General features: G+C 35.3%; 1 protein-coding gene across 2 annotated transcripts; it reads right to left on the reverse strand.

Moving 5' to 3' along the window:
• Positions 1 to 1540: 1540 nt before the first annotated feature.
• Positions 1541 to 11878, reverse strand: LOC143460757 (uncharacterized). 2 transcript variants are annotated; one of them, XM_076958374.1, is made up of 8 exons: positions 11673 to 11878; positions 8826 to 8958; positions 6639 to 6805; positions 4841 to 4986; positions 4635 to 4712; positions 4164 to 4271; positions 3566 to 3658; positions 1541 to 3316 (listed from the first exon to the last, which is right to left on the reverse strand). In XM_076958374.1, the coding sequence occupies exons 1-8, from the start codon at positions 11716 to 11718 to the stop codon at positions 2897 to 2899; spliced, it is 1191 nt and encodes a 396-aa protein (XP_076814489.1). In that variant the 5' UTR covers positions 11719 to 11878; the 3' UTR covers positions 1541 to 2896. The 2 variants fall into 2 exon arrangements, with proteins under 2 accessions (XP_076814489.1, XP_076814490.1); XM_076958375.1 differs by having other exon boundaries at positions 10130 to 11824.
• Positions 11879 to 14490: the final 2612 nt, after the last annotated feature.

Below are 14490 nucleotides of genomic sequence, written 5' to 3' on the forward strand. Positions count from 1 at the left end.
CTCTCTGAAAAATGCATGCTGTGAATAATTTCACGTTGACTTTTTCTGGAAAGTTTTTTTCAGAAAACTTATTTTCATTAAAAGTCGTGATCTTGGGGAACGGATGTTTACTTCACGTTTTTATATCTACCCTCAGTAGCACCATTTCCAGTAAAGCGCTGTAAATAATTCATCAATGTCTTTGAAAGCTTGGTAAACGTATCGCGTCAATGCAATATAATATTATCCAACAGCATTTCCAAAGCTTCTGTATATTTTCCCGAAGCATTTATCTTGTCACAAAACTCCCTTTTAAGTGGACCAGGACAAATATGGGTACTTTTTACGACGTTTTCGATAAAACGCGACAAAGCTGTGGACAAAGTTGAAAGGAATGGAAATTTCTCCTCACCCACTTCAATTGCGCAACTGTTTACCAGTGCGCATTGTATAGTATTATAGTTGGCGCGTCTTTCGCTTGTTAAACATTAGCTCGAAGCTAAACCAGCGACGTACAATTTATCATATCGAATATTGTTTGATAATAATATAAGTACGCCATACCACACAACGATGACGTTCATGAACAAGAAAACAGATTTACAAACCCGAGCTCAGCAAAGCTTAAATTTTGTAGAAACTTACACAGAAAACATTTTTATTTTTTTTCCATTGGTTTATGTATACAACCCAAGTTATAGGTTTAGTGTCGCTTTGTTGATATAATGACGATTTCAAAGTTTTACGGCGTTGTTTTTGAGTTAACGGCGATAATTTCGTCTTATTTTCCAAATGAAAAAATTGCCAAAGATCGTTTGCCGGCGAAAACTCGTTTAAACAGGTTCAAAGAAAGCGTTCAAAACAACATGTTGTTGACTTGGAGTCCACTGGCTGCCAAACCCACTTGTTTGTTGTCGAACGTTCGACACACCCGACTACCACTGACCAGTCAAGCATGAAGATGATAAAGCTTGGTTCTTTGAGTGACAAGATAAGTTGATGGCTTGTAAAGGTTGTTACCCGAGGTTAGACTAAAAAGTCGATAGCCCAATTATGTTCGGTTGAAAATTTGTTTTGAAGCAAACTAAAAATGCGTTATAGAGTCAGCAACATTAAATCGTAATCATTACGACATTAACTAAAGCTCAATCGATGGCGCCAATTTCGGACAACGGTGTGCGTGGCACGAGCTACTTTCGCACTTACTACTTCTGTGTCGTTCAAAGTAACCTGAGGTGAAATGCAGGAAGCAATCTTAATACTACTTGACCGAATATTACGAAATCGCATCTGTTACCATTACGTAACCGTAATAACTGCTTCGAGCAATAAAATTTTGCGCCATGTGACTTTGAATTCTACATCGTACAACATAGTACAGGAGAAAATATTAGGTCTCCTCCGACGAGACAGCCCGGTTGGTGCGCAATGTTGTTGACCAAATATTTGCTGAAGGATGTGAAGAGCTTGTAATTACATGTGTACGAGCAGTCATATGTGCAAACGAATTTCACAAGCGAATTACGGTTTTTGCTGCTGGTATCAAGAACACACGAGCAGGTACAGGTACAAACAACTCGGCATATTTATTCCGACAGGTGAAAAACATCACCCAAGAGAAAAACGCCATAAAAACAAACTGGTACGACACGGTTTTGGGAAACCTTAAAATGTCTTAGTAAAAATACCACACGTATACCGACAACCGCTTGATTACAGTACAATGAGTGGACCGGTGAGAAAAGTGCGCCAATTGTAAAAAGTTGCAAACATAAACAAACGATTGGACTTTAGTACGATTTGCAGTGAGAAAAGAGTCTAAATGGGAAAATAAAGTAGGCAGACATGGTCGCAGATAAAAAATGATAATAATCAGTGGGGACAAACATGAGTGCAGATAATACTGATATGGCATAAACATCCACTCCTAACGGGCTACTTCAAGCGGCATTGTACTTAACAGATAACAAATATCAAAACGGTTCGTGATAAAACTCGGATAAGGTTGATTACAACAAATTGCCTACTTTGCTATGCAAGATATAAACACTGAAATACTTATTCCCAGTGGAGATTTTAAAACAATAAGATGCTATCATCAAACCTATCGAGTAAAAACTGTTACGACTGTATTTACACAGAATCCCAAATGGCAGATTTACAGATAGAAAGCAAAGCCGGTAAACAATACTAATCTCTTCCAAGAAATAGGAATTGTGAAATTAACACCAAGATGTCGTTCAACTTAAATGTCGTTCTGCGAAGCCAGATGAAAATCACAAAATTTAAAAACAAAACACTTTTGCCTTTATTTTAACATAGTTGCTTTACTGTTTGAAAATTCTGAAGAAATATGAAAGTGATATTATGTTGGATTTAGTACATCACCGATAGCATAGCAGAATTATGCTGTACTATTACGAGTTATTATTTACATACTTCGATAGCAAGCGGAAAAAAATCGATCGTTTTGTGAAAATTACTGTTTTCAAACAAGTAAAAATATCCGCAATCACGATGATTACGTAAAGTGTGCACTATGCAGGACAAACCGACACAAAACTTGGAAAGAAATTACATTTAACGACTGCATAGCGCCACCGTGTGACTATGAATTAAACAAGAAAAGCAATGTACAGTTTTGTTCAAATGTTTCACATACCTAGCACATATGCTGACTGCTTCAATTCAAATTGTGAACTGGAATACGCAGTGATATGCATACAACGTAGGACACTGTAATTCATCACTTACACCTTTTCAAAGGACAACAAAACACTAACAACTCATAACGGAAATGCTGCACAGGTAAAATAAAAACACAATATGATCACGTAATGCGGCAGATGTCTTGCCAACAAGAAAACAATGAACTATACGCCCTACAAAACTTGTTCATGTAGTTCGTTATTTGCGATTAGTCTTCGATGTATGATTCTTTTTCTTTTGGAATTTGAGTAAACGAGGTTGTGGTGTCGCCAACTTGTCGGTCTGTGTCGTGTGATGTCGATAAAACTTCTTCCTCATCATCACTTACGTGATTGGCACTTTTATTGTCCACGTTAAGAGCAACGTTTGCTGAATCAGTGCCTACCGAGGGTACTCTTTGTTTTGCAATGTTGCCTTCAAAGGGTTTGCTATTAATTATTTCATCTTTACCGCTTTCCGGAATTGGCGTTGAATCAAGTCTCATGTCAGATGGAACTGGTAAGTCTACGGGACGAAGATTTTTGCCGTTTTGATCTATTAAATTCTGGTTTTGTGAAAGGGATTTTGTTTCTGAAGACAAATGCTCTTCTTGCATTGCACTAATGGTTTTGTTCAAAATATTCATTTTCTGTGAAATTAAGAACAAGGCTAGATTAGCTTAACGAAAGATGTATAAATTGGTGTATTGTATGTGACTGATATGAGAATTGTCATCTAAGTTGATAATATTTAATTTTTTCATGATTTGAGAATGTTGTCATCATGGTTGTGCATTCCACTAACTGTACATCATATTGCATATTTGAACAAAGTAAATTACTTCCCAAGTCTAATCAATAATATTCATGAATCATGGGTTAAACGCAAGTAAAATTACCTCTATGAGATCAACGATATCTTTTCCAAAAGTTGGATATTTTTCTACTAATGGATTCACTTGCAATGATATGATACTGGATTTTGCATCAACCTACAAAAATAAATTTTATTTTCACAAATAGCGTTCAAATGTTCAATTAACTATCCCCAAGTTCAGTGGCCTATTTAGGATTGCGTTGAGGACGGGGGGAGGGGGGGGGGGCAAAGTTTTTAAAAGGTGTATCTAAAATTTCATTTCAAATTTCAAAATTTTTTTGGCTTTCACACTTCAAAAAACACTTTAAAATGAACTGAATTGAAATGAAATTTTATACTTATTCGCATAACAGCTGCCAATTTAGGGTGTACACTTTTGAAATGCAGTACACATTGATTTTGTAAGGATATTTACAAAGATTTTGAAATGCCGTATACCCACTTATGTTTTCCTATAGGTTATAGCTGGTAAGTAGTCACAAACAAGGAAATGCGATAATACAGAATGAAGATGAAAAACGGCCTATCACCCAAGAAATTGGGTTTGTGAGCGGGTTATGGCTCAATGGCCTCTCCCCTAAATCCGCAAGTGCCCAAATTACATATTTTGTTTTAGTCACCTCAGATACTTTTTGTTGAATGTCTTCCAATCTAGAGTTGAAGTCATGGTCATGTTTCTTCGAAGCCGCCTCAAAGATCTCTTGACGTTCGTTGTTGTCTTTTAGTTTCTGAAGGTTCGGCAAATTGGAAGTTTTTAAACTGTTTATGTTCAACAAAAGTGATGGTACTGTAACTGCTTTATGCTTTTCAAATGTTTATGTAGGAAAACAATGAATAACAAAACTATGCAAAAAATGTAAGGTTTAACTTCAAACATTAAACACAGTTCACATAGGCATCTCATGCCATTAGAGGGCAAATGCTCAGCGGTGTAATAGATGACCAGTTGACCACATGCACATTGCATACATACATGCATAATTGTTAACACATGCATAAAAAGTATCTGCTTATCAAATTTAGAAACGACAGTGTTTATAAAAGCAACTAAAACTATTGCTCGTCAGTCAACTGGCAGTTGAAAAGAATACCTGCTGCAGTGTTCCTATATCATCGAGTGCTGCAGCGAACTTTATAGTGGCATCTTCCTTTCCTTGATCACTGTCAAGCTAAAAAACAAGCAACTCAAGGATGAGATTAAATGGACTCTATTGATACGAAGCTTAAACATGAAATCCCCATGTCAAAACACTTTCCATTTCCAGCAATCGAAAGCATGGAAAAATATGTATTGTACCTGATGCTGCACTTTGGCTATTTTAGTATTCAATGTTCGGATGCCCATATCTCCTTCTCGCATCTGCATCATTTCCTTTTCCAGTGAAGTGACAAGCTCTTGCACATTTGCAAGAGACGCGGGTTCGTCAGCTTTCCATTGCTCTACTGAATGATTTAACAAAATAGGTTATATAACAATAAATTCCCAGTTAATTTTTCATTCCTTGCACACCAACTTTTTAATTCTTTGTTTGTTCATTCACATTTCCATTGGGATATAAGCCCCAATTTGAGCAGCACTGCCTTAGCATATTATCCACCAACTTTAAAAAACAGATTTGCTTCTACTGCTAACAACAACTGTAGTCATTCTGGCATTTTGGCAAAAAGGTATTGTTCACCATTTTACTTGATGTTTTACATGCAAATTACCAATCCATGACATTTAAAACTGACATGACAGATTGTTCAGTTAAAGTGGCAACCGGGACTAGACTGGAACTTAAAGTATTGATTAGTATTTGCTAGCTAACTGCTTAGAGAGCTCAGTTTCAAAATATTTTTTTCAATTTTTATGTCGAAAGCAAGAGATACCAAAACCTAAACAACTAGAATATTGAAAATCCCCGAAAAGACTGAATTAAGCCAAGTCACACTACACATATCTTAAGCGATATGGCTGAAGAAGTTTATCCAGGTAATGATCACTTAGTGCATAGGCTCTCAATCTATGGGCCACAACCCGAAATTGGGTCACCGGGCATTATCTGTTGGGTCGCTTAATCTTTTCGTTGCAACCCATATGTGTTACTCATACATGTACACCCCCCTTCATTTGAGTAGATTGCATAGAAATTGTCAAAGCAACATAATTTAATGATTTTAATCCTAGTTTTCTTCATAAAACTTATGGTCATTAATATTGTTTACTCAAATACATGTTTGCATCAATGCATGGGATATGTGGTTTGGCTGTATAATGAAAACGTGTGGTTTCAGATGAATAATATCATTGTCATTTGATAAATAAACAAAGGTGGGCAGTCGGAACTATGAAGTGGCGTCGGTAACGGTACCGGTACTTGGCAAAAAATGTACTGACAGGTCTGGTATTTCGTACTATTTTTAAAAAGTAGGTCGGTACTTTGTCGGTACTTTTTGTGTAAAAGATACTGCTATAATTGCAATTTTTGCCACTATTATGCCTTTGTTAAAGGTTACTCCAGGTCAAAACATATGTGACGTTAATCGCTTGCGATTTTCCTTGAAATTTCTAGATTAAATAAGATCAACAGATGGTAAAATTAGTATTAAGGAACATGTATTTTTGAAAACATACTTGTTAAAATTTTGAAATTATCAGGTGAAAAGTACCGAGTACCGGGACTGAATGAAATGTCTTGAAAACAGTAATTTGGTACAGGGATTCGTTACTTTTTTTCAAAAGTACCGACGGTCTCGGTACTGAAAAAGTATCACGGTACAGTAATTCGGTACTATAGTACTGCGATACTGCCCACCTATGTAAATAAATACATGATGCAAGGGGTTTGGGCTGTTTTTTAATTCGGCAGAACTTTTTCCATTGATTTTCGAAGCATTTTATTCATACTACTCATCCGACAGCAGTAATAATTTATTGTTTCCTTCACTGCTGTCGGTACTTCCTTCAATATATTCAAGTTGCAAAGAACACTTAAGTGTGCCAGTAATAAATACAATACTTAGAAATTATAAGTCTGATTCAGTTAAGTACATTTAAAATGTGACTCTATCTTGACATTCAAATCACTATCTAAGAAAAGTACATTACTAACATTTTGTAAGACGATCTTTCACATCATCCATGTCACGCTTAAGTTGTACTTGCATCCAGACTATTCCAATTGAACTAGTTACACAAGCAGCAACCAAAGCAAGAAGACAAGCTGGTATACATATAAAAAATATCCGCCTTGCAGTGCAACTTTTCTTTTTTTCAAACCTGCAGATAACCATACTTGAAGCAATATGTAAAGAATGCAGCATCGTTAAAATTGGTCTTATCATTGCAAGTAATGGTATGTGATTTGTTTCATCACTTTATGAAAGGAGTGCCTCGCCCGTCAATCGCGGTCTACCAGTTTAGCACAGACAAACCTTAAGTCAACGGCGAGAGCATTAGAAAATGTAAAGTTATTGAATGCGCATATAGCATAACTGTTTGTTTTGTGAGTAGAGTTTGGGTAGTTACGTCTACCAGCTACCAAGTAAGCAAGTAAATGTTAACTTAAATGGTTTTATTAAATTTTTAACCAGCTTTTAGGACTATTGTTGGGAATAAATCGTATACTATGCTAACATTTCAACATTATACTATGCATAACATTTTTTAACCCAAGGTCTACTTTTCAAGTAACCAACCTCCTGCAGTCTACCAGTCCAATGTCAACATCAAAAATCTACACACATCATTTCCGGTGTATCTTCATATTTCTTACTTGCTAATCTCAAACATTTTCAGGTTTCCCCAACATAACTTTGCACATAATGTAAAATACATTGTGATGTCACAATGAAATTTGTCTAGCAAACTTAACTCTGGCACAAAAATCAAATGAATAAAAATGCCCTAAAGAAAGGTTTATATTTCTTCACGAAACAAAGAGACAATCAGCCTATTTAAAAATGTAATCACTGCGTAAGTGGCTTATCGAGTAAACAAATTTTATTGTTAAAATGGCATAAACGCAGAAGCAATAAAACTGAAATCCTCCCCATTTTCTTTATTGCACATTTGCGTTGAACTTTTTCCCAAAATTTCTATATTTCTCCGTTGGTGTAGGTAGACATCACATCACAAACCCACCTTCTCTCAAGCACATACATACACAGAGTAAAGGTTTCGTTAAGTATAGTCAATTGTTAGCATTTTTTGGTAACCAAATTTTATTCGAATAAATTAATCAGGATTTGCAATTGGTACTCGATTGATAAATGGATTGTTTAGGTACCAAAGACAAAGTAATTGGTTGATTAATTATTATTCAATTTTTAAGTTTTACTACTCTTCTGTTTGACACAGCAAATAATAGATAGTTGTGTTGGTCATACCATCAAAGTAACAACAGTAACGTAACGTCGTCAAAGTAACAAAACACTAGTCCACAAAGCACTAAATTGAATAAAACAATTTATTTGACATTTACTCGATTATTTGGTAGGCATATAGTTGCCCCAAGCCACAAAACTAACAGTTACACATAAAAAAACTTCATTTTTTTCTAATGGCCTAGCGGTCAACTTGGGATCTGTCTGCGGACTACTGGTAGACCGTGATTTACTGGTTGGACACTCTTGCATTAGTTGTTTGAATAATCTATTTTTTCTATGTTGTTGGTCTGTAGACTCAAATAAACCAAGCGCTTGGAATGATGAAATGGATTGCTTTCTTTTCTTTTTTTAAGGGCTGAGTTATAATCATAAAGCGATATTTCCAACTCTAAAACAACTTATAAAACTTTGTTTTGTGATGTTTACCCTCATCAAGGGAGGAATCTTAAATTTTGAGAAGGAATTTATGCAAGGACGGAAATGAGTGGATTCCGATTTTATTGTTTCGGCTCCAATATCATTTTATTAACAAATAAACAAATATTTTTACCAGGTGAAACAGTTTAAATTTTTCCTTCGGGTTTCGAATGCATTTTCAATCATTTGCGTTTTGCATCCTAGTTAAGTTTACTTTATGAATTGTGTCAATGTGACATCACAATGTTAAGCTCATGTTATAACAATGCGATTAGTAAGGGAGAAATATGAAAAACTACTGGAAACAATGTGTGTGGATTTGCTAAATGTTGAAACTGAACTGGTAGACTACAAGAGGTAGGTTACTTGAAAAGTAGATCTTGAGACAAAAAAGTCTGGGTACCTCTGCTTTACAAAGATTTCAAAACTTTTAGAACTTAATACTCATTCACTTCAATTTTTGCTCAATTTACAAAATAAATTCGCTTCAAAACCTTTTTGTATTCTTCTTCAACATTATTCCAGATGTAAAGTACTTTTCACCATCACGAGAAGAAGTACTATAAATGATGTCAGAATTTTGCGATTGCTGTTTAATCTTCTCGTAATCCACACGATCACGTCTCCCTGTGAAAATAGGAAATGGAAAATTAACTTCTAAAAACCATTGTTTTTCAACAGCTAGGGCTTATGACCGTCTTTGGGGCCATGACGAATTTTCTGGGAGGGGGGTATCACAATAATTTTTGACTTAATTATATAAATTATGAAGTATACACATACACAAAATTAATGCAGAATTAACTTGAAAACTTTGTGGAAAGGAAGTTCTAAAGTATGCTCTAAAGCAGTGGTTCTCAACCGGTGGTCCGCGAAACGTTTTCAGTTGGTCCGTGAGAACTTCGAAATTTGCAACATAAAGTACGAGTTTTTAAAAATTTTTTGCTGTTTATCATTGCTTTTTGAAATAGGCTTGAACATTTGCTTAATTGCCTATTGTGATGGGACAATACAAAAGCTTATTGAGATTTATCACCCGCAGGGAAGGCCTATTGTGATGCACTAGATTGCGGATTATACGAGAAGACAGCTGGATACAGTGATTTTAAGTAAAAATATCCGCATAGTTTGATGTTATTTTGAATGAATAGCGCAGTTGTGCACCAAGACTATTAAGTAAAACTAAGCAAAGAAACATTTAAGTGCAGTCTCAGAACCCTTAGTTTGCTTAAACTTCAGGGGTCCGCCACTGCTTTGACAGCAGCAAAAGGGGTCCGCCAAGATCAGAAGGTTGAGAACCACTGCTCTAAAGTATCTTCTCATAAGATAAGCAGCTTTAACAATTTTCGACACTTGAACAAGTAAATTTAAGATTATAATACGTGCAAAACAGTGTGACTGTTTTGAAAACAGGATGCATAGTTAGAGATAGACAGTTATGCTTGAAGAAAAAAACATGCAAGTAGTCAAATTTTGTTATTATCAATCGAACCAAGGTTTGAATTAGTTTAGGAATCCCACCTAACGTTTAGTTAAAAGATTAGGGTTGAATTAAGGTTAATATAATTGATCAATTTTCAGGTTGGGTTAACAATTAGCCAAGAAAAAGTGTTGAAAATATACAAAATTTTTCTATTATGAAATAACGTAAATGTTGCTGGTAAAGAATAATAACACTTAAGAGGTTGTACAATATATAGATATGTCATACACACTGTTTACAGGTTTAAAAACAATCATCAAAATACTTTGAGTTATCTCTTATTCACTAAAATTGATAAATTACATATATTCTAACCCAATAATGCATCTAATTCTTTGCGTTTTTTCATCCGTTTTCCCTGATGATAAACTCGAACATTTGGAGCGTTTGATCGTGTTTGATCCAGGATTGCAATAACTTTCAATTCAAACCAAAAAATATGACTCTGGTGTTCTTATTTTTAATTAACTTTAAGTTACATTTAATTTATACTGTACCTCAAGTGCAGTAAACTTACAAAAATGGACACGCAAATGAGCGAAGACTATAAGCTAGACTAGACTGCATACAAGCCAGATTGGAAAGTTTGCTAAGTGTGCAGGGAATTAAAATTAATTGCGCATATATTGGCTATTGTTTCATCTTTTTGCACGAGGGATTTTTCACCCAAAAAACAGTAAACTTTCTAATTTGGCCTGCAAGCTACAATCAATATATTTTACAACTTTAACTTTTAATGCTTGAATTGCTCAAAAACATAAAACAAATACCGGCAGCAAATGTGGAAGGTTTGTAACTAATTCTCGTCATGTCCCTAATTCAGTAAGTGGCTAATTGCATGCATCAATCGCCACAGATTGTATCTTTCATTTTTGGGTCTAGTATACAAGTGCATGAACATATGGCAAAGAAGACAAAGCTTTTTTTCGTTTGTGGCATCTACAATTTTTGGCGTGTAGCAAAATTACTTCAAACAAAGTTGGAAATGAAAAAAAAACGGTAAAATATGCATCAAATGGCAACAAAACATCTTAAATCAAACATATACGGCTTATCTTGCCAGTTATTCTTCAATTTTATAAAAATATTTCGCATAGTATGTTCAGTATTCCGCTAAATTTAATTGCTAATTAAATACGATTCCGCATTGACCAAACATAAAATTTTTCCACATGCTTCTCCATCATTCTAAAAGAGAAAAATAGAAAATTTGCAGGCATTATTTTTCATTTAATACTCTTAGCGACTTAACTTTGGTCCTCACCACTCTTGCAAACGATCACTTGCATTGAAAAGGGTCAAAGCACACATCAAATTAAGCGGCTTGACTTTAAGCGAAGCAGAGATTAAAAATTGTTAGCCTATATTTGCTGGTATTACTTTTGATTTCATATTCAAACTAATTGCCGTTTTGTCTTTGGTTCTCACTGCTCGCAAGCCGTTATTTGCATTGAAATTGTCCAAATTATGTGTCCAAACCCACAAAACATCATACCGTCATAACGTACTGCAAGTATGGGGGGAAAGCGTTGTGCACCGATGTCCGATACACAACGTAACCACCTGGTGCACAACGTAGCTATTTGGAGCACAAAATGGGTCAAAAAAGCTATTTTATAAGCTAGGCTATAAGTATTTCCCCAACAGTCATATTTCGCACACACCGGCACCGCCATACCGGTGCACACTTTTTGTTGCTTACTCGTGTAGGCTACACCAGTCTTTCAAAAGTATGTTTTTCGGTACACAAAAACTTTAATTCCATATTGATCGTACTGCAACATGTCCTTATAGCCTACACACATTTCAGGGTATACTGTCTGATGATGCCTGCTGCGGTATTTCCGTATATAGTTACCTCGAGATCCAAAGTCAATCCGCGCCAAGGTAAGCTTAACACACATATTTTCGCCGTCATCATTAAAAAAACACAGCTCAGTTTAATTGCGAAACATTTGCCGCACTTGAATAGCCTACCAGATCCGAATCAGGATTATATCGGATTATACTCAAGATCAAGACAATACTTGAGATACAGAGGTACAAGAGCACAAGACCTAAATATATCAATGTCAGCATAGACTTAGATATCTTGTAAATAAGACATCTCGGGCAAAAAGCAAAGATATCTTAAGACTTTCATGTAGTGCACTTGATTTCTAAAAACAGTACATACAGTATATGTTTTTCCGTTTTCCACAATTTGGAAATAGCCAGGTTGAACTTTTTCGGAGGCAAATATGTTATTTAGTCCCCGATTAGGTATGTTGTTAAATGAAGTTTGGCACTCAGGATTGTTTAGTGCCAGATTTTTACAAATTATGAAAGCAAGTGCTTCTTTTGCCTTAATGTTACTACTGCCTATGGGTGCATACAGCCCAGTGAAGGCACCTTCCCTTCTTATTTATGAACAACTTGAAAAACTTTTAAAGCTCTAGGACTAGGTTATGGTTGTTATTTTATATCTGTAAGTATAACCTATGGTCAGGGTTGCCATCGGTCTTGACTCAAAAATAAGCACGACTAGGAAACAAAAGAAGAATACTGTACCACTTTAAACAGGGCACAACAGGAGGAGACAACCAATGTTCCTAAAAAACGAAGCGAGACATTATTTGCATGTTCGTAATTTTTGTATCTCTTTGGTACAAAATGGTATACTAAAGGGGTTGAAATGCCCAAAGTAGGAACCTCTGCCCTTAAAATAAGACAAAAATAAGCTCACAAGTGAAAATAAGCATATTAGTATTTTTTAAGACGTATTTGAAAATATGCACAAATCTTAGAAATAAGTACAAAATGTTTTTTTTCTATCCGTTTTAATTATTTTTCTTTACAATAGAATCTGGGGCAGATAACCTAGATTACCGTGAGGTCTTTCCGCTGCCCCACACCAATCAATTATGTTGGAATTATGTTATAATCCTTTTTAGTTTGTTTTGAATGGTGAAATAAACTCTCTCTCTCTCTCTCTCTTTCGTCCTAGCTTTCTGAGTTGGTACTCATATAAGCGGTCCAAGCCCAAGCGGTCTTATTTCCAAACTTAGCGACCAAAGCTTCTTACTATCTTAGCTCTTAGCTATCTTAGGGTTTGTTTGCTAAAAGAGCCTGAATGTTTTGGAAGCACACAATTTTTAGAATACCTTAATATGTACCTCAGTTTTTACCCGCTATATGACACCAAATTAATAAGCGTCTCTTATACTTTTGCACTTCGACTTGATGGCCTCAATGGGAGAGTGTTATGACTGGTAATAGAAAAGAAATTATGAGGTTATAATTCCTCAATATGATCCTGATATGGGAGTGCAAAAGTAAAAGAGACCCATTAATAAAGTAATCATCAAGCACCTATTTCCATTTAAATGGAATTTGAAAATTAATTATGATTCATATATATGATTAGCCTAGATTAGATAGTTTGGTTTGTTTAAAAGCCTGAAAGTTTGGTTAATATCGTATCCTACTTCGGTATTTAGATTATTTCCAGTTACGTTATGATATTTTTCTTTATAAAACTTTCATGCACATTCACATTAATTACAATTAACATGCATATGATAGTAGACCTACCGTTAACCTGACTAGAAAGCACGGCACTTTTTTACGAGAATTTGAGTGTGCAGGACAGCCAAAATCTGGGTGATCGGTGCAGGACAGCTAAGACCAGGATGCACTGCCATGGTTGCAACCCAGACTGTAGAGTTTGGCGTTGGCGCACTCAATCAGTCATTACTGCTTTTCATGAGCTTCATTGCCACACTTGAGGTGCACGCATTATTTTGAACTCGATGACTTGGACTGAGCTTTTATGCACTCAATTTTCGGGTCTAGTTCAAAAATGCATAACCAAATAAGGTCACAATTTGGGTAGCAGTGGTCTACTATACAAATGCATCAGGCGGTTGTAACTGTGTACTAGACCCGCATGTTGGACTGGTTTCACAAACATTGTTTGAACAATGGCTTAAATGCTTAAATGGCTTATGCAACTAATGTAGCACATATTTAAGACTAAGAGCCATATTATTTACATCAATCAGTTATTTGATTGTCAGCATCATAACTTATTTACAGTCACTTACTGCAGCGAATGATAAAAATAGTACTAATCATACAACACATAACCTTTGTGTTCAGTTACACACAATTCATAAACAAGGAAAAACAACAAAGCACCAAGGGCTGCTTAAATCATGCAAGATGTTAAATAATATGGTAAACACTAATAATGAAAGGTTAGCACAGCCACAGAACTTTGTTTTACAAATCTAAGTTTAGAACTGTTTTTGAATTTTATTATGATGTCAGTATGTTAAAACCATTCATACCTAATTGGTTCCACTATACAAACTTGCTGCTCTGTCTCCTAAGTTCTGTCAATTGTTAGCAACACCCTGTGTGTCCCATTTATGGTGAAACGTTTAATTTGTATTGTATATTATTTTAATTTTTGTTGGACTCTAAAGCAGACAGAGCAGCTTGTTCAATTTTGTATGGTCAATGTGAAACTTATCATGTTCATCTTTTACCATGAACTGTGGAAAGTAACATACCTTAAGAACTAAGGAGCAGTATTTCTGTGGATGAGGTAAGGCAAGGATTTAAGAAACATAGCTCAAGCTGGTATATATATTTAGTTTCTGATAAAAAAAACATTAAATCTAACATTTAAA

The sequence above is a fragment of the Clavelina lepadiformis genome, chromosome 5 (assembly GCF_947623445.1).
Source record: "Clavelina lepadiformis chromosome 5, kaClaLepa1.1, whole genome shotgun sequence".
NCBI classification, from domain to species: domain Eukaryota; kingdom Metazoa; phylum Chordata; class Ascidiacea; order Aplousobranchia; family Clavelinidae; genus Clavelina; species Clavelina lepadiformis.

Coding starts and splice junctions, on each gene's coding strand:
- LOC143460757 (XM_076958374.1), bottom strand. CDS start 11,718: ATGTGTGTTAAGCTTACCTTGGCGCGGATTGACTTTGGATCTCGAG. Junction 8,959..11,672: donor GATTGACTTTGGATCTCGAG/GTAACTATATAC, acceptor CTATTTTCACAG/GGAGACGTGATCGTGTGGAT. Junction 4,713..4,840: donor TAGCCAAAGTGCAGCATCAG/GTACAATACATA, acceptor CTTGTTTTTTAG/CTTGACAGTGATCAAGGAAA.